We start from the raw sequence: 20,035 nt of genomic DNA, 5'->3' as shown, positions 1-20,035 counted from the left end.
CTGGCTAGAGTGATGGTTGGTAGTCTTTGCCACAGACAATCTGCTCTCAGACTCTAGTCTGAACTGCTTGTGCTCAATGGTCCCTGGCTGCTGCAGTAGCTCCTTACTGTGACAGGACTGTGGAACTGAATCCCTCAGACCCATGAAGTTTTTGTTAGAAATGTGGGTGTAGAGGATCAGATTTTGTTCTCTACTCCCTCCCTCCCTTCTTTTATTTCTCTCCCTTCCTCTTTTCCACAAGTGTTTCAGAAGAGGTGTTCTTTTCTTTAAAAAAGAAAATGGCCTGCACAGAATTGTAGATAATGCATGTAGCTGGCACACTGTGAAGGAGGAGAAGAAGGAGCATAACTCACAGGGTTACTTCCTAAGTGTTAGATGCACATTAAGACTTCCTTCCAGAGGATAATATGGTAGGGGCTAGGGGAGAACTTGACAGTGGAGATACCTGACAAGCCCACTGCCCCAACTAGGTGATTAAGTTCAGCATCAACAGCGATGTCATGTTGATGGCCTGTGTCTTTGGCCCAAGATAGGACATGATAAGAAGGGCACTTCACCCCGTGACTTCTTCCCCCAAGTCCATCATCCAGTCTAACCCTGAGAAAAAACACCAGATAGGCCCAAAGTAGGGGTATACAAAATACTGACCAGCCCTATTGCAAGCTGTCATGGTCATCAAAACTAAGGACTGTCTGAGAAACCATCGCAGCCCAGAGAGTCGGAGGAGATGCAAAGACCAAATGTAGTATGGAATCCTGGGTGGAGTCCTAGGAAGGGAAAAAACCTTAAAGGAGAAGTTAAAGACAACCAGGTGTGGGCTTTAGTTAATAACATACCTGTAGTGGTTTCATATATTAAATATAACAAATGTACCATTGCTAATATGAGATGTTACTAATAGGGGAGAGTAAGTGGAGGGGATGGGGCTTTGGGAACTCTACATGTGTTAGTTACCTTTATAATTTTTCTGTAAATCTTAAAACTATCTTAAAAAATTAAACTATTTGAAAAAGAAAGTAGCAAAACTGGATTAGGCTAGGTGCAGTGGCAAACACCTTTAATTCCAGCAACTCGGGAGACTGAGGCAGGAAGATCGCAAGATTGAGGACAGCCTCAGCAACTTGGCAAAATGCTGTCTCAAAAAGAGCTGGGGGTGCTGGGGATGTGGCTCAAGCGGTAGCGTGCTCGCCTGTGCAGCCTGGGTTCGATCCTCAGCACCACATACAAAGAAAGATGTTGTGTCCGCCAAAAACTAAAAAATAAATACTAAAAAATTCTCTCTCTCTCTCTCTCTCTCTCTCTCTCTCTCTCTCTCTCCAAAAAAAAGAGCTGGGGATGCACCTCAGTGGTAAAGCGCTGCTGGGTTCAATCCCCAGAACTCCCGTCCCCTGCCAAAAAAATTTTTTAAAATAAATAAAAACTGGGTTAGGTTCTCTGCTGGGTTTGTGGTCTTGTTATCAGCAAGGAAGGAGGCCTGGAGATGAGCACCATCCACATCCTCCCAGCTCATGCAGACACTTGTGGTACAGTCAGCACCCACTTCATTGCTTCATTCTGCTCTGCTGACTGGAGACACAGAAATCTCGTGACAAAAGCGTGGAGCCACACAGAGGTAGAGATCCTAAGATTCTCACAGTGGGTGAGTGCTAGGTTTGTGGTCTTGTTATCAGTGAGAGAGGTCTGGGTTCTGTTTGCAGCCAGCTTAGCAGCCGAGAGGATCTCTGCTCTACATGGCTCAGGCCTTTGTCACAGGGGGCTGCTTTGTCTCTGGAACAGAATGAAGTGGGTGCTAACTGGCATCGCAGGTCTTGGCGTGAGCTGGGTGGGAGGATGTGGATTGTGCTCATCTCTGGGCCTCTCATTTCTCCTTCAGTGAAAGGGTTTGACTGGACATGCCCTGAGGCTCCTTTCTAACACCCCTGCAGCTGTCTCTCTGGGCTTTCCTCCTGCCATTCCATGTCTTTCTTTAGTGTCCTGCTTGTCATGTGTATTTCACAAAGAGAGGCTGGGATCACCCTACCTGTCACCCTAATTTTCTTCGAAGAACTCGGGTTTTTACATCCTTATGACTCCCCTAAACTTGAGCCAATGGTGGTGGTACAGTGGACCAATAGTGGCACACACTTTTAATCCCAGCAAGTCAGGAGGCTGAGGCAGGAAGATTAGAAGTTTGAGCCGGCCTTGGCAATATTGGGGCTCTAAGTAACTTAGCAAAACCCTGTTGTGCTGTTGGGAGAAGTCCTAGAAATTAGCTGGGATTCTCTCAGTTCTAGCTTCTTCTTGGGTGTTCCCTTTTCTGTCTTGCTCCTCCCACTAGGTCCAGTTGGCCTTATGTTTGGTAAGGTAAATGGAACAGGCACTAGGTGGTGCCAGAGTTCAGCAAGCCTTTCCATTTTGGGGGATGAGGTGGCAGTGAATCAATGGGGACACAGACCATCATCCTTCAGGTTCTGCCCCCTAGTCTATCCCTCTGTGGTTCTTCTTGTCCTCGCCCACCCAGGTCATCCCAGCCAGCATCCATGGTACTGTCGTCAGCATTCTACAGATACAGTCAGTAGCATGCTATTACTGTTTAAATAACTTGTTTAAAATTATAAATGTTATCTATGTTCATTGCAAAAATGTACAGGTTTGCCACCATCCAGGCCCCTAGATGCCACTGTTCTTAACATTTTGGTGTGTCACCTGGGTCTTCTCTTTTCTGATTTTGCCCTTTTCCCCAGTTGAAAAGTCCCATTGGCTGTTCTTATGACTGTCACCTGCCTGCTGGTTTATTGGTGTCCTCTTGTTCTCCACAGGACACAGCTTGGGCTATGGTTTTGTGAACTACGTGACTGCCAAGGACGCGGAAAGAGCGATCAACACGCTGAATGGCCTGAGGCTTCAGTCAAAAACCATTAAGGTAAAGAGATTTGTTCACACTTCATCTGTTTCTGCACTGGCTAAGTCCTAGTTGGCCCCTCTCTCACTATCTCAGGGACTGTTAGCATGACTACTCCTCCAAGGCCTGATGCTTTCAGGGAATCTGGGGGTTCCGTCAGATATGCACTCAGTGGTGACCGTCCCAGACTTTATATAGGTGGCTTGTGGCCTCCCTGAGCCCCACCAATAAAGTGTCCCATGAAGATAAATGTACAGGGTTGGGGATACAGCTCAGTTGGTAGAGTGCTTGCCTTGCATGCACAAGGCCCGGGGTTAGATCCCCAGCACCAAAAATAAAAAAGAGAGAAATGTACACCGGGTCAGTCCCCTAGCCCAGAGTGTCTCCAGGGGATGCTGGCTCACAAGCGGTTTCCTCCATAGACCTCCCACCTGTCTCTTAGGCTTACCTGGGCATCTTTTCATCCCCATGTGCCTCCCATCCTGCAAGTGTGTGGCCCATTTTGCCCTCCTGCCATGGGCTTCTGGCTTATGGGGGCAGCAGCATAGTCCCACCCTGCCCAGCACTCCCTCCCTACTTTATCACATCCCATCAAAACCATTCTCTGGCCAGTTTGTTTAACATTCATTGAATCCTTGTTTATTGAGCACCCATTGTCCAAGCAGTGACCAAAACAGATTCAGTGTCCTTGTAGAACCTGAGGCCAGGGGTATAAGTGCGGCAGATAGTAAACCAGAAATAGAAAAGCCACATGTGACAGTGGCAGGTATTATGGTAAGGCTTTGTTTGTGGTGGCAGGTGATGAGGGAGCCAGTTGTGCAGCGGCCCTCCTGGGATAGTCAGTACTTTCTAGTCACACAGGCCAGATTCCTTTTCCTTCCTCTCCTGAATCTGCTGCCCCTGGCCATTCCCTCCATTTGGATGGTAATTCTCTCAGCCTGGAACCCTACCTCCTCTTCAACCCTGAGTGTCTGCCTTTTGGCTTCTCTGACCATGGCCCTTCCCTGTGACCTGGCTTCCTGCAGCAGCTAGCCATCCGCAGGGCTACTGCATGTCAGGGTGAGCTTTCACAAGGTGCCCCCTGACCTCTTGTTCTTAAGATACACGCCTGCTGGAATCATCTCTCTTGATCTGAAGCCATTGAGAACGAGATTGACCTTTTCATCCCACTCCTTAATAAGGTGTTTTCTTCAGTTCACGTCGGGTACTTTCGTTGTGGCATGCTTCCTTGGCTAATCTAATCACCAGAACTACCTGGAAGTTATAAAATACAGGTACCCAGGGCTGCTATCAGTTTCCCCAATCAGTCTGTGGGGTGGCCCTGGGAACCTTTGTGCTAGTCTACCAGGGAAGCACACTGACCTGGCTGGAGCATGCCCGTTCAGGCTGGTGGGTGGCCTTCTGTTCCTACTCTTTAACTGTTCTACCATCTTGGTTAACTCAGTGACCAAACCCTCCTAGAGCCGCTCACTCACAACAGGCCCTGTGCCATGTGGGCGAGAAGTATGCTGTGAGCTCCCCAGGCCAAGAGCGTAGCTCTTGTTTTTTTGTACCCTGCACAGGCTCCCAAAGGCCCTTTCCAAAGCAGAAGCTGATGAAGGCAGCCATGTGTCCTGTGTTTGCCCCTGAGCAGAGGCTTTGGTTTTTCAAACCCAGCCCTGGGTTGTTTATCCTTGACCTAAGGTTTCCCACCTCTTAGTAATTGTCTCCCACATTGGGGAAGTGCCTTCACTCTCGTTTCTGAGGCATTAAGTCAAAGTGGAGAGCAGACCATTTTGGAGTTCTGCTTCCTCAAATGCAAAAACTCGGGCTGGGGATGTGGCTCAAGCGGTAGCGCGCTCGCCTGGCATGCCTGCGACCCGGGTTCGATCCTCAGCACCACATACCAACAAAGATGTTGTGTCCGCCGAGAACTAAAAAAATAAATATTAAAAATTCTCTCTCTCTCTCTCTCTCTCTCTCTCTCTCTCTCTCTCTTTAAAAAAAAAAAAAAAACAAATGCAAAAACTCACCTGCCATGTGTGAATCTGATCCTGTTACCTCTTTGGAATTGATGTTTGCAGAAGTGGCCTTTTTGAAGGCTGAAACCAGGAGCTCACAGAACTCCAAGAGAGCAGGCCTGGGCAGGTCTGCTTCTCCCTACAACTCTGGCCAAGTACCCATGAAAGCCCACTCCACCATTGGTAGCCCTGACTTTGGCCAGTGGAACCTGGTTCCCAGTTACTTCCCATCACTATCTAGTTCTTTAGAATCCAGTCCCTTGTGAACATGACAGCCCTTCGTCATTGTTTCTCTTTCTGTCACTCCTGAGACTGTACAGGCCTGGATCTTTTAGCAGTTCTCCTGATGTTCTTTGTTTTGAGAGTGTATTCCTTTATTCAGAGCAAACCTTTCCTGAAGCATGGCCATTGCCTGGTGCTGGGCAGGTACTTGGAGATCAAGAGACTTCAAATGACCTGCCCTGGCCTGCCTTTGAGAGCCCCTGGGTTAAGGACAACTTGTCTGTACAATATGATTAAAGCCATCACGGAGTTGTGAACTTGTTCTCTTGCAGATTATTCAGTATTAATCCGATACTAACTGTGTCCTGCACTTTTGCCACCAAGTTAGCATAGGCCCTGCAACTCAAGAGCATGGTCCCCAACGAGACTGTGCTCACTTACATGCCACATACCCTTCTGGGTTCCCTAGGCTGCCTGCAGTTCTGATCCACAGGCTCAAATTTGGGGATTCGGGTTCCATAATTCACTAGAATGACTCTCAGAACTCACATTTCTGATTATTTTTAATTCAGGCATACCAAATGAAGAAATACACAGGATTGGGGGGGGGGGGGTCCCAAACAGTGCTTCAGAGTCCTTGCTCTGTGGAATTAGGGCATCACCCTCCTTTCACTGTCATGTGTTGACCATCGGGGAGTCCCACTGAGCTTCAGTATATAGGATTTTTATTGGGGTCTCCTGTAGGCATGACTAAGTTGCTGGCCACATAACTGAACTCCATCTCTAGTCCTCCTCCTCTACACCCCTGCCCTGTGGATGAACTGCTGTCATGGTTCAAAGCTTCAACCCTCTAACCATGTGCTTGTTTTCTCTGGTGACCAACCCCATCTTGAGCCATCTCTTAGCACTAACCCTGACCAGCTGTGATCCAAGGTCTCCTGAATAACAAGGGACTTCCAAGGGTTTTAGGAACTCCCTACCAGGAACACAGGCCAAAGACCAAATTTTTTACCATACAGTAAATATGACATGGGTCCATACCCACTACCAGGTCCTATGGCTTCTATGGCCCATGGCCTGTTCTTAGAGAGTGCTGAGGTACACACTGTTGTCAACGCTGAAACATCAACTTTAAAGTCAGGGCTTAAAACTATGTACTGTACGGCCAGGGTTATGGCTCAGTGGTAGAGAGCTTGCCTAACATGCATGGGGCACTGGGTTCAATCCCTGGCACCACATTAAAAAAATAAACAAATAAAATAAAGGTTTTGTGTCCATCTACAACTAAAAAAGTTAAATAAGTAAATAAAGATGTACTGTGACTTTGGGCACTAAACACCAGTGTCTGGCGGCTTCCCCAGCACAGTACCAGGCAGCTGGACCTTCAGAGCCAGGGGTGCCTCTTACAGACAAAGCAGAGGCAGCTGCACTGAAGGAGACCCTGCATCAGGAGCCAGAGCAGTGTAACGCCTATTCCCCATGGAGTGGAGCACCAGGGGAAATGTAGACAGGTAGCATCCTCAACACCACCAGCAATTGTCATTTACCCATTTGGCAGGTGATTACTAAATGTCTGCATTTCATCTGAATCTATTCTGGGTGCTGGGGATGCATCAGTGATTGCCTATGTTTTGCCCTGTGGAATCAGTTAATTAAAATACACAGTGCGATAAATACAGTGGAGCTAACTAAATAGGGATGAGAGGGGGCTGGGTCATGAGTGGGTGCAGGGATTCATGGAAATCATGTGGTCAGGGGAATGTATGAACTTGCTAGGGCAGCTGTAACAGACCAGGCAGCTCCCAGCTCTGGAGGCTGCAGTTCAAGGTCAACGTGTCAGCAGAACTAGTTCCTTACAAAGGCATTAGAGAAGGATCTGTCTGTGCACCAGCATCTGGTGGTCACTGACAGTCCTTGGCATTCCTTGGCTGAAGCATCTCCTCACTCTGCCTTCATTGTCACCTGACATTCTATTCTCCAGGTGTGTGCCTATACCTGAATTTTCTGTTTGTATAAGGACACTAGGGCACACCCTCCTCCTATGTGACCTCATCTTAACAATGCATATCTGCAAGTATCTTATCTCCAAATCAGTTCACATTCTGAGACCCTGAATATGAATTGGGATATGAATTGGGATTGGGGTATGGGGACACAAAATTCATCCCCTTACAAAAGATTTCCTGAGAACAGGACATGAAGAGACCAAATTGAGGTAATAAGTGTTACCAGGAGCTTCATACAGAGGGTTCCTGGCCAAGGTGCCTTAGAGCAGCACCCAGGGAGCCCACAGGGTCCATGCACACCTATTGAGTACCAGGTGTTCTGGTATGTCCTTGATTCTAATTTGACTCTGAACTTGGAGAGAAGAGGAAAGTAGTTATCACAGTCCTTGAAGACATGTGATGTCCTAGAAGTGGCATGGAAGTTTTTTCCAACATTTGTCTCCAAAAGGGCTTTCTCCTCGGGTCTTTGTCTAAGCATGGTAATAAAGCCTGAGTTGTGCTTCACTGATGCCAAAGGATTACAGTTTGGGAATGCCTGTTCCCCCTGCAAGTCCATTATAAGCTAAGGAATGGTCCCAAGTATAGCCCAGGCTAGACAGTCTGCAGAGGCTAGTGCCCAGCACGGGGAGGTCTAGACAGCTCCTTGCCAATCTATCCTGATCTTGGGAAAGCACAGAATAGCTGGAATTCCTGGGGGTGAGGAAGGCTCCCTTTCTTCTTCAGCTATCCTGTCAAGGTATAGTGCCTTTCACTAAGACTTTTAAAAAAGTTGGAGGTAACTGGTTGGGGATGCAGTCCTCTGGCAATAGCATGAGTAGGGTATTCTTTAGGACTGACTTGACAGTTGACCTGGACACTTGCAGCCTCTATGGAGAGGGATGCTAGGGAGGCTGTGGGCCATGGTGAGACAGTACTGTGTGTGCAACAACCCCCAACCTAAAAAATGGAGTGACCAGGTATGTACTGTAGGGCCTCAGAAGAGCCAAGGCTGAACCAAGGTACCCTGGGCCTGGGAGCAGACAGGAAAGCTGACAGGGAATGTCCAGCATATGCAGCTCTGCCCACTCAAGGACCTCCAGCTGCCTGAGGGAACCCAGTGCCCCTTAGTATCCTTCTCTATTGTCATCTGAGAGCTCGTCTGTTCCCTGTGCTGTGTGGTTCTGTGTCCCTTGGAATGTTTTTTCTCCTGCACAGTTCCAAGCCTTACCCCTTCTAGAGCACATGCTCCCCGCTCCCTCCTCACTCCCCAGCCTTCTGACTAGATTGAGTGCCCTGTCCTTCCAACTGCTCCTTCTCATCAGGGGTGGCCTAGTTCCCATTCCATGCTCTTGCAGGGAGTACATTCGAAGCACAGAGCACAAGGGCAGTGTGTTTCTGTTCTAGGCTGTGGGGTCCACAGAGCCATCAGCCTTGGCCAGGGAAAGCACTGAACACCTTTTCCAGCTGTCCCCTGCCCCCCCCTCAAGCACAGGAATTTAATACTGAATGCTTAAGTGCTGGACTCAGGTGCCCCCAAAACTTATGGGTCCCCTCTGGGATTCAGTAACAAGCTTGATTATTGGCAGGGGGTAATACATTTTTTTGAAGGGACTCCCCAGTTCTTGTGCCTGCCACCCCACAGGCTCTTTTCAGGCAGAGACCAGGTCCTGTCCTCAGCACTGGTTCACTGTGTAGCACATTAAAGTGAGCATAAGGCCCTGGTGGGAGAATAGGTGACCAGGTTTGGACTACAGCCCTCCAATAGGAGGCCCTCATTCTCTCAATTTTGTGAAATATGAATAATGTTCACCTTATTGGGGTTGGAGAGGCCCAAGTGAGAAAACACTGTGGGTGGCAAGTGTTTATAATGAGAAAGTGTCCTGTGTGCTGTTTCTTAACCCTAGATTTTATCAAGCACAGATAAGCTTAGAACCTGCACATAGATGCCCCTATCCTCAATGCCTTGACTATGTATCTGCCCTAATCCCAGGAAGTCGGTTTTTGTTTTTAAGGTGTCATATGCTCGCCCAAGCTCAGAGGTCATCAAAGATGCCAACTTGTACATCAGCGGGCTCCCAAGGACCATGACCCAGAAGGATGTGGAGGACATGTTCTCTCGGTTCGGGCGAATCATCAACTCCCGGGTCCTTGTGGATCAGACCACAGGTACGGCAGGCAGTCTGGGACAGATGACAAGGGCTTTCCTCCAGGTCGGGGCCAGATTTTCTAGGGAAGATACATTACTGTTTGGTTTTTAGATGTCATTAGTTATTCTCCTAACAAGGGCAAAATTGAAACGACAAGACAGTCACTTTGGTTTGAGGCTTTTAATAAGATGGCATTAAAAGGAGCCTCCAGCATTAGGCCAGTGTTCTATGGTGTAAACACCAAGAACTCCCGGTACCTTTTCTTAGGCACCCAAAGTCGGGCCTGTGAATGGGGTAGAAAGGCTGCTGCTCCGCTGTCCACTGCATGTCCTAATGCAGGCAGATGGTGTGCAGCTGTCTCTTATGGTCCCAAGTCTCCATTTTTCATTACTCTGAGGTAACATAGTTGGCTGATTCAGATGCCCTTCCTCAGGCTCCCTGATTGGGTTACCCCACTCCAAGGAGTACATATGAAGCGCAGAGTGCAAGGGCAGTGAGTTCCTCACTGGCAATCCTGGCCACCTGGTGGTCCTTGCTAGGCCATCTCATCACAGGTCTTGGGCCTCTGAGCTGTATGTGAAGCCATCAGGCACAGATAAGCTTAGAACCTGCACACAGATGCCTATCCATGGCTGTTCCAGCCTGACTACCTGCCCCACTGCTTTAAAGATGGGCACCAGGATGTTCTCTGCCAGGCCCTGTGTGTGGTCCCATCTGTAGGACAAGGGCTCAGGCCACTTCTGCTTTAGAATTTCTCCACTGTCTTCCCAGCAGGAATGGGGATTTGCTGACAGACCTCAAAGGAAGATTCTCTGCTCACAGGGCTCAGCAAAGCCTACTGAGTCATCCATGGTTGGGTTTTACATTCTTCTTGCAAACTGTGCCCACCACCCTTGGCTGCGGTGTTCCATCACAGTGGGTGGGTGGGATACAGAAATCCCAGCTCTGAGGCAACCTCCCTTTTGAGAGACCAGCAGTGCCCCTCTGGCCCTTGCTCTTCTGAGGTGTGCCTGTGACAGTCAGTGATGGACGCTCACACACTCCGCCATATCCTTCTGAGCTTTTTGCTGTGGGACTGGTCGCCTCTCCTGTCCAGAGGTGGCAGTTCTGCCTGGTGAGCTGTTGGGCCATAATCTTGGGCTGGGGCTGTCAAAACTGAGGCTTGCTTTGGACTTTCTGCAGTGGGGCTCCCAGGTGCAGGGCACTGGTATGTCATGGGGGCTCTGGGTGCAATCTGAAGTCTGGCGTAGACACTCTGTGCTGGAGTAATTTGAGGTCCCTCACATGACCCCTTCATTCTGCCCTTGCCTTGGAGTAAGTGGGGACAGCTGTTTACATGGTGGGATCCCTTCCTTGTTACAAAAGACTTTCCTGAGGTCCCTGAAGTCCCCTTTACTTAACATTCAAGTGTCAGTTAACATGATTTAGTTAGCTGGCCAGTGTGCACAGGGTTAGTCCCATCCCACCCCACCCCACATCATAGCATCTAAGTAGGATGACCAGTTAGCACACAGGATACTCTGTTGTGGCCTGTCGTTGTCTAGCCATGGTTCAGTACTACTTCTTTTAATGAAGCAGATTCTCTCAAGTAAAACACTTTACCACTGGGAATCCCAACCACCTGGCTTTCCCAGAAGCTCCCCTCAACATCTTGAGCACACATGTACCCAGCATGCCGGAAATACTGCAGATAGCTTCCTCATCTGTACCTCTTCCTCCTCTGCAAGGAAGTATCTCTCAGGGTATCCATAGCACCTTAGTATTGCCCCCCATAGTTGGCCATGGTCCTCAAGGTGGCACACAAGGTCCCTTGCTCTCTCCCTTGGGCTTTTTTTGTCAGTCTCAGCCAGTTCTGCAAAGTTCTGATGCTTCCACCCACACTTCTGCCAAGCAGCGAAGTATCCCAGGAATCTCCCTCTTCATAGCCTTTTGCTTAGGGCTGTGAACCTCAAGGAGGCTGCTGCTCAGTGCTATCTGCATTGGGGACAGAGCCTGCTCTTGCTGGGTCCTTGTAAGGCCCAAGGGGGAAAGGAGAGGAGGTGTAGCAGGTGGGTTTGTTTTGAGCTCACCTTCAGATGACATGCTTTCAAAGAAAGAAACTGGGACATTCTCGTAAGCATCTTCACATTCTAATTGGGCACAATGACCCACACCTGTCATCCCAGTGGCTCAGGAGGCTGAAGCAGGAGGACCTCATGTTCAAGGCAACTTAGCAAGGCCTTAAGCAACTTAGTGAGACCCTGTCTCAAAATAAAAAGGGCTGGGATATGGCTCAGTGGTTAAGTGCCTCTGGGTTCAATGTCTTATTCCAAAAGAAAAAAAGAATCTTCACATCCTGAGCCAATAGAAATTAATTTTTATTTTTTCTTTGCTTCTTTATCTAAAATTAATTGTGAACTTTAGTAGTTCACTCATCTAAGATTGTGCCATTTCTTGGTCTCTATTCTTAATCCTAAAAACACAAGAAAAAATAAAAATGCAGAGCCATCTTCAAAATCTGCCCTTGCTGTATGCAGTGATACATGCCTATAACCCCCAGCTGCTTGGAAGGCTGCAGCAGGACCATTGTCATTTGAGGCCAGCATGGGCAGTTTAGCCACACCCTGTCTCAAAGAAAGGGCTGGGGGTATAGCTCAGTGGTCAAGCACTCTGGGTTCAACCCCCAGGGCTGGGGGGGGAAAAAAAGTATACCTTCATCAAATAATTTAATGAATTTCTGTCTTCCTATATGAAATACTATTCTCTTTTCCAGGTTTTCTTTGTTTGATCTGGGCAGTTTTCATTCGAAAGCCATTGTACAAAACCTGAGGGCAAGCCGGGTGTGGTGGTGCATGCCTGTAATCCCAGCGGCTCGGGAGGCTGAGGCAGGAGGATTGCGAGTTCAAAGCCAGCCTTAGCAACATCAAGGCACAAAGCAACTCAGTGAGACCCTGTCTCTAAAATACGAAGTAGGGCTGGGGATGTGGCTCAGTGGTTGAGTGCCCCTGAATTCAATCCCTGGTACCAAAAATAAATAAATAGATAGATAGATAGATAGATAGATAGATAGATAGATACCTGAAGGCAGCTCTGTTTAAGAACTAGCCAGCTACAGCTTTCAATCATATTTGCCTAAAGTTAGATTTATGTTTAGGTTTCCAGGACGGAATAAGCTGTCATTCATGCTGCATAAGAGTAAATAAAAACAGTGCCTGCCAAGTGTGTTGTTTTCAGGGATTCCTTCTAACCTGAAGTTTGAAAATGAGCTCAGGACCTAGAAGTTTTCTGGCATGCGGGCATATTGCCAGGTCTGACCTTACTAAGACAGTGAGTAACTCTGGGTAGGTGGATTTTTTGTGCAGGTTTAAACAGTTATGGTGCCAAGCCGGGCACAGCTTTAAGACAACACTGCAGAGGAGTGATGGCCCAGAATTAGGGGAGAGTCCCATTTAGAGAGTTGAGGTGTAAGCTCTAGGACTTAGCTTGGGGTGTCTGGTATCTCACAGTTGTAAAGAAAGAGTCCTTGGCCTGTGAGTCCCTGTCAATGTGCTTACATGGGGCGCTCAGTGTCGCAATTGTGAGGGCAATCAGGCCTTCCTGGGTCCCACAAGACGGGTGCCAAAAAGTAGGGAGCAAACTTGGGGTGGGTTGGTGGTATGCCTGTTCAGTAGAACATCTAAGACTCCAGGCTGTCCTGCTCTGGTCATTGTCATTCACTGTGTGCTGAAAGGAAGAAACCCCATCTTAACCTTTGCTGGTCTTAGGAATAAGGGTGCTTAGCTAAATTGGGGGCAGCCCCTCCCACTGGACCATGCCCATGATTTCAATCCAGAGATGTCACTTAGGCACTGTAGCCGTCACTTCCCACAATGTGGTCTTCCCCTTGACCTCATCATTCTTCTCCCCAGAAGGAGCCGATGGACTGCTGGCTGCTCCTTTCAGTGTATCCAGCCTCAGTCCATTCCTCAAATTCTTTAAGGGATGGGGTATACTTGTTTTCTCCTTCCCAGGACCGTGGAGTATGGATGGGCAGTGGGGTAAAGGATGCCTAAGCTCTCTTCACCCAGTTGGGTCGGCATCTCAAACCCCATCCAGGCTGACCAGATAGATGCTACTTTCAGCAGGCCTCAGGTCTCAGGCTTTTTGGCTGAGGGACTGGGTTCTAGCCTGGGGCCTTCCTTCAGATAGCTGTACACCCTTCCCACTCAGGAATGGGACCAGAGGGAGCTCCAGCAGTGACTGATCCGCCCAGTGAGTGGGTGGGCTCTGCTCTGTTGTACATGCACGAGCAGTATTTTGGCAAGAGGACAAGTGGCCTCATCTGTTTCTTAGGACAGATGGGAGTCATTGGAGAACCCATAGTCTCAAAGAGGAGTTTGCAAGGGGTAAGATGATAGGGAAGAAAGAGCTGGGGAGAGAGTTGGTTCCACCCCATGCCTTCCTGGGGTGAAGGAGAAGGTGTACAGACTGAACCAGGCACCAATCAACTGATGGGGCCTTCAGGGCAAATTGGGAAGAAACATAACCACACATACCCTCCGCTCCTTGCTCACAGCACACCCATGGGACAGAGACCCAGAGCCAGGGAGGAGTTCTCATACCTGGTCCCTGCTGCCACACCTGGCTACCCACCCTTCCTCACATGTCTGTGAACCCACATTGGTGAGCAGGTGGCAGCTCAGTAGTGACGGTGGATGTCATCTCTCTCCTGATGTTGCTTTCTTTTAAAAAGTAGGTTCGGGTGTCTGGGATATCTGTCACCAAAATGTCTTTTGGCACTGAGACTATGGAGTCCTTACTTCAATTTGGAAGTCTAAAACCTTTTGTTGGTCATTGTTTGTTTTCTTTAATCCATTTATTTGCTTTTCTGTTTAGGTTTAATTTTTGTTTATTTCATTAACCAGACATCCAGTTTAAACCACAGTAGACTGACTTGACTTTTGCTTTTCAGTTTTAAAAGTCCTTGCGTTTTTTTCCCCCTAACTCCATTTTTGTTGGTTTGTTAAAAAGGTTTGTCCAGAGGGGTTGCTTTTATCCGGTTTGACAAACGGTCGGAAGCAGAAGAGGCAATTACCAGTTTCAATGGTCATAAACCCCCAGGTTCCTCCGAGCCCATCACAGTGAAGTTTGCAGCCAATCCCAACCAGAACAAAAACGTGGCGCTCCTCTCGCAGCTGTACCACTCGCCTGCGAGGCGGTTCGGAGGCCCCGTGCATCACCAGGCGCAGAGGTTCAGGTGGGTCTGGAGGTTGGCGCTCTGGCTCTCTATTCTGGGCCAGCCACACTCTTTCAAGCTGCACATAGCCCTGCTGGGTGGGTGACCATACAAGCTGGGCGATGCTGGAATGCTAGCTGATCTTAGTAGATAGTTGTACCTCAGGATCATTTTCCAGCTCTGCCCCTATCTTCATCAAAAATGTGACTATATAACTGGGTATGGTGGCACACACCTATAATCCCAGTTGCTTAGAAGGCTGAGGCAGAAGGATCGGAAGTTCAAAGCCAGCCTGGATAGCTTAGTGAGACCCTGTCTCAAAATGAAAAAGGCTGGAGTCTAGTTCCAGAGTCTAGCCTCTGGGTTAAATCACTACCACTGCCCCTCACCAAAAGCAGTATCTGTACAAAATCCATTAAGCCATTTACAATTGCCCCGTGGTATCCATAAGGAATTGGTTCTAGGGCAAATACCAAAATCCAAGATGCTTACTATATAAATGGTGTACATCTTCCTATATACTTTAAATCATCTTCAGATGACTTATGATGCTTGATATGATATAAAGGTATTTAAATAGTTGTTATCTGTACTATATTGTTTAGGGAACCTAGAACAAGAGAAAAGTCTATGTGATCAGTACAGATCAATTCTTACTTGATCTGACATTTTCAGTCTACAGTTGGTTTGCATCTGTGAATACAGAGGGCTGACCATACTTCCTTTGGGGTGTTGTCTTTTGCTGGAATTGAAAGGATGGCACCAGCCAGGGGAGGACAAGTGGCTAGTGTTCCAGTGCAGTTTCTAGTAACACGTGAGTGGAGCCATGAGCTTAAAAAGATCCTTCCCTGTCTGTGAGAAAAAAAATGCCCCTGGAGGTGTTTTTAGATGAGAGCTGTTCTTGGTTCAGAGATAGTTTTGGGTCTTATTTTGTTTTGCTGTGCTGGGGATAGAACCCAGGGCCTTGAGCTTACTGGGCTATACCACTGAGCCACACCTCCAGCCCCATCCAGAGTTCTAAAACAGGTTTCAGATGTTCACTCAGTGGCCCTAAGACAAAATTTCTGACATATTAGAGAGCCCAATTTAAAGCTGCCACTTTGTTTTAATTATTTATTTATTCTCAGAAAGTCAAGAAGTGGCCCAGGGCTTCTCTTGGGAGTGGTAGTTTTTCTTGGTGATTTTACAGATTTCTCACTATTGTGGTAGGCAGTCAGGTTGAGTAGACTCTGCTCATTTGCACACATGCCACCTTGTGAAGTGTCATTTTGACAGTGGAGTTACAGCATTCCCAGCCTGGCTCCATCTAAAACTGGTCTGTCTCAGCCTCCTGGTTCACACACAGGACTGGGGAAGCATCTTTGGACAGAAGCTAGGTTTTAAAATCCAACTTTGGCAATCTAATAGCATAAGCAGCGGTGCTCCTAAAAATGTGGAATGTGTGGCCGGTAGTGTGCAGGAGTTCTGCAGCATCTGGAGGACTAGAGGAGGCTGGAGGAGGAGAAGGGGACTTGGGTCACAGTTAGAAGAATTGGAAAAGAGAGGAAACCAGGAGACAGCGTCACTGGTCTAGCAGGAAAGTGATGGAATAGCCAGAGAGACATGATGGCTAGAGACAGGAAGAAGGAGCACGGGAGAGTCAGGAGAGAAGGAGAAAGAGCACCACCACCAGAAGGACGACTGAGGAAAGGGAGGAAGAGAAACCCAGAACAACAGGGAACTGGAGTTAGGTCCTGGAGCATCTAGAAAAGCCCCAAGATCAAGTAAGGATCAGTTCCCCTCCTGTTCCCTTAGAGACAAGATTGAGGCGGAAAGGCATTCATGCCTGTTAGGGTCAAAGAAACCAGTTCCCATCAGCAGGAGAAAGACAGCCAACAAAGATAATGAGAGTCATTTTAATTAAAGATGGTAAAGTAGAACCTCAGATTATTTTCAGTGCATAGTGGTCCCTCAGTATTCGTGGGGAGTTGGTTCCAGGGCAACCCTCAGATGCGGAAATCTTAGATGCTCAATTTCCTTATATAAAACGAGTACTTGCGGGGCCAGGGTTGAGGCTCAGTGGTAGAGCGCTTGCCTAGCATGCGTAAGGCACTGGGTTTGATACCTGGCACCATATAAAAATAGAGACAAATAAAATAAAGGTATTATGTCCATATTCAACTAAAAACATTTTTTTTAAAATGAGTGTTTGTGTAGAACCTGTGTACATCCTCCTGTACTTCACATCATCTCTAGATGACTTAGAACACCTGATAGGATGTAAATGCTACATAAATAGTTGTACAGTATGGTTAGGGAATGATGTGTAGGAAGGTCTGGACAAGTGCAGGACAGGTGCCATTGTTTCCATCTACCTGTCTTCTTCACTGGGATGTTGGTTGGACCCCAGTTGGAAAACCCATGGATAGGGAGGGCTGTCAATAATAATTGTGTGAAAATGCAGGGGACATGAGTGACTCAGGACTGTAAAGTTGGCACCTCTTTCCAGTTCTCATTGAAAACCTGCTTGGCTTAGTGTCCCACAGATACCTGGGTGCCTTTTCTGACCTTGTGTCAGTCACACTGTAGTGTCACTGTGGTCGCAGACAGCCTCAGGACCACCAGAGGGCCATGAGGGACATTTATCCAATTCAGACATCCTGGTGTGGGCTGTTTAACTTATTTTCTTTCTTCACTATATTGAAAATAACCCTTGGGCTTGTGAGCTACATCTCAGGGGCCAGTCTCTTTTCTTTTGTGTCTGTCAGAAGAGTGACTGTTACCTAGTAGCTCCTGAAGCATTCTGCCCATCCCCCAGTGGGACCTGCAGGGAGCAGGCTTGAGCTGCAGGGGCCCATGCTGGAAGCCCAATGTTATTTTGGAGCAGGCTAGACTTTTCCAGTTGCACTGTACTTGGCCCTAAGTTTGTCACTTTTCAAATTTTAGATGAGAGGGCAGCACAGCTACACTGACAGTTTTATTATTTATCTTAATTCTTATTGCAACGTCCATGGTTTTCAAGATTGTTGTTTATGTAAATAAAAGTGTTGCTGTGGAAGGGGTTCCATGTATTGGTCAAGTAGGTGACCTGTGGTTTCTGGGGTTACCTACTTGACCCTTGAGTTCACAGCCTTCAGTTGTTCAGCCCTGGGTTTGGGGGATGAGTGGAGCCAGCCTGGAGTTGTGTGTGGAAGTTCTTATGTCCTACAAGTGGCCCCTCACAGGGTTGTGCTCTAACCAGAGACCTCTGGGCCATGACCCTGGGAGAGCAGTGTCATGATGAGGGGTGTATACAAAGATGGAAAATGAAAACTCCTCAGCCTCACGTGTACACATATGCAGGTAACATGAAGACATCCCCTGGGGGGATGGGCAATGTTAAGCATCTACAGGGGCTTTTGCTTTCATAGGAGGAAGTGGAAGAGGTGCCCATCATTTAAAATTCAGGAATAGCTAAACAGGCCCCCACACACATACACACCTGTCGCTAAATGTCACTGACAGGGCTATGCAGTTGAGGCCCTGCGGAGTAGAGATCCCACCCTTCCATTGCTGTACTGAATTCATCTTGGTTTGATTTTTTTTTTTTTTTTTTTTTAAGAAAAATCATTTTTGACACACACACAGTACCTACCCCATCCTTGAGCAGCTCAAGCTTGGGGGAACCCAGCTACATAGAACAGGAAGGGGCCCAGTGCTCGAGAGTGCCTGAACTGTCCGTCCCCATCCTGGCCGCCCCCACCCTCCTGCGTTCCTGTGCTGGCCTGCATTGACCTTGACCTGAACGTTGTGCTCTCTGTTTGCTAGGTTCTCCCCTATGGGTGTAGATCACATGAGTGGGCTTTCTGGTGTCAATGTCCCAGGAAACGCTTCTTCAGGCTGGTGCATCTTCATCTACAACCTTGGGCAAGACGCTGATGAGGGGATCCTCTGGCAGATGTTTGGCCCCTTTGGTGCAGTCACCAATGTGAAAGTGATTCGCGATTTCAACACCAACAAGTGCAAAGGGTTTGGTTTTGTGACCATGACAAACTATGAAGAAGCTGCAATGGCCATAGCAAGTCTGAATGGCTACCGCCTGGGGGACAAAATCTTACAGGTTTCCTTCAAAACCAACAAGTCCCACAAATAACTCGCTCATGCTTTTTTTGTACGGAATAGATAATTAAGAGTGAAGAAGTTGAAACTTTTTTGTTAGTGTACAACTCATTTTGCGCCAATTTTCACCAAGTGTTTGTCTTAGTCTAAATGAGAAGTGAAAAGGTTTTTATACTCTGGGATGCAACCGACATGTTCAAATGTTTGAAATCCCACAATGTTAGACCAATTTTAAGTTTCTTAAGTTATTTCCTTTAAAATATATATTAAACAGAAACCTAAGTAGACTGCGTTGACTAACCAGTCCCTCTGGATGGTGGTGAAACTGAAGCATGCTTTACTTCTAAGACTGTCTAACACTCGTTTCATTTGATGTCTCCACAAACTGGATTAAAAAACATGATCTTTTAGTTTTAGTTTTTAATCTAAAGATGTTAGACAGATGCCGAGTGTGCGTTTTCTCAACCGCTTCAACATTTTAAGCAATGTATGCTTTGGTTGACAGGAAATGGCTTTCCCAAGTGGGTCCCTCTGCCACCTCCTGCTCACTCAGTCTTGGGCTCTGCCAAGTGGTCCTGGGAGTGGCAGCGGGCCAGTCCGACGTGGGCCACCACCAGGGAGGGGAGGGTCCCACACGTCAGGCCAGGCTGGGCCCTCCAGAGAAGGACACAAAGGTGTTTCATAAGCCCAGGCACCAATGGGAATGGACCAAAGAGTTTCAGGGAAACTCCAGTATATTCCAGAGTCAGACCTGAGCTCCAGGCACGCCTGAAAATGTGTCGCTGCTCTGACATCCCGAATTTCTGTCCACACATTGCATGCACAGTGCCCCACACATCAGATACTATTGTTCACAATGATTTCTCCAGTTTCCAAGAGCATTTAACATAGCTTGACTACATAAGATAGCTCTATTTTTTAATAACCCATAAACATTTGAGCATTGTATTTCTCGCATCCCTCCTTGTGAGTGCTAGATTTTTTTTCTATCTTAGTCAAATTTTGTTTTGGAATTTTGCTTTCGTATGGACACTCAGCAGAAAAGTACTTACTTCTTGCCAGTTATCTATTAACAAAAACCTTTGATTTGTAGTTTTAAAGATTAACCCTCAAAATTCTCTTCATAACTGCCTTGACATTTTGGGTTGTTCTGTTCTGTTAATTTTCTTTTGCTTTTTTGTGTTTTTTGTTTGTTTTTACTTTTGCATTTAAGACCATTAAATTTGATTTTGTTTTGCTCGAGTTTTGTTTTGTTTTTTGTTTTACCTTTTCTTTCTTTTTGGCTAGGGAAGGCACAGACAGCCCAGCATTCAGGGAGGAGTCATAAGACCTTAAGAAACAAACACTTGCCTCAAAGAAAAAGAATTTCTGGATCCAAGACTCAGGAATGAGTAGCCAGCCCACTGATTGGTGGTTCTTAATCTGGAAGCTAGTAGGAAGGGTTGAGGGAAGGCCCGTGGAGTAAACAGGGCCCGATCCCCGAAGCTCCTCAGGAATGTGATCTGATTTTATATAAGTAACTAATGTGT

At 47.4% G+C, this 20,035-nt stretch overlaps 1 protein-coding gene and 1 long non-coding RNA gene across 2 annotated transcripts in view; both read left to right on the top strand.

The window, feature by feature from the left end:
- The window catches only part of ELAVL1 (ELAV like RNA binding protein 1), a 39,391-nt gene extending 19,643 nt beyond the window's left edge, over nucleotides 1–19,748 (top strand). The window contains exons 3-6 of the mRNA XM_081284988.1: nucleotides 2,799–2,902; nucleotides 9,101–9,254; nucleotides 14,225–14,450; nucleotides 18,216–19,748. Of these exons, the coding sequence (XP_081141114.1) occupies nucleotides 2,799–2,902; nucleotides 9,101–9,254; nucleotides 14,225–14,450; nucleotides 18,216–18,540 (809 nt within the window). The 3' untranslated portion in view covers nucleotides 18,541–19,748. The remainder of the gene's footprint in view (nucleotides 1–2,798; nucleotides 2,903–9,100; nucleotides 9,255–14,224; nucleotides 14,451–18,215) is intronic.
- LOC308644176 lies at nucleotides 17,107–18,028 on the top strand. The gene is made up of 2 exons (XR_014020914.1): nucleotides 17,107–17,245; nucleotides 17,296–18,028. It is a non-coding gene; the product is annotated as an uncharacterized lncRNA (long non-coding RNA).
- Nucleotides 19,749–20,035: the final 287 nt, after the last annotated feature.

The sequence above is a fragment of the Spermophilus citellus genome (genome assembly GCF_964194105.1).
Source record: "Spermophilus citellus genome assembly, chromosome: 3".
Taxonomy (NCBI): Eukaryota; Metazoa; Chordata; class Mammalia; order Rodentia; family Sciuridae; genus Spermophilus; species Spermophilus citellus.
This window is presented reverse-complemented; position numbering and strand designations above follow the sequence as displayed.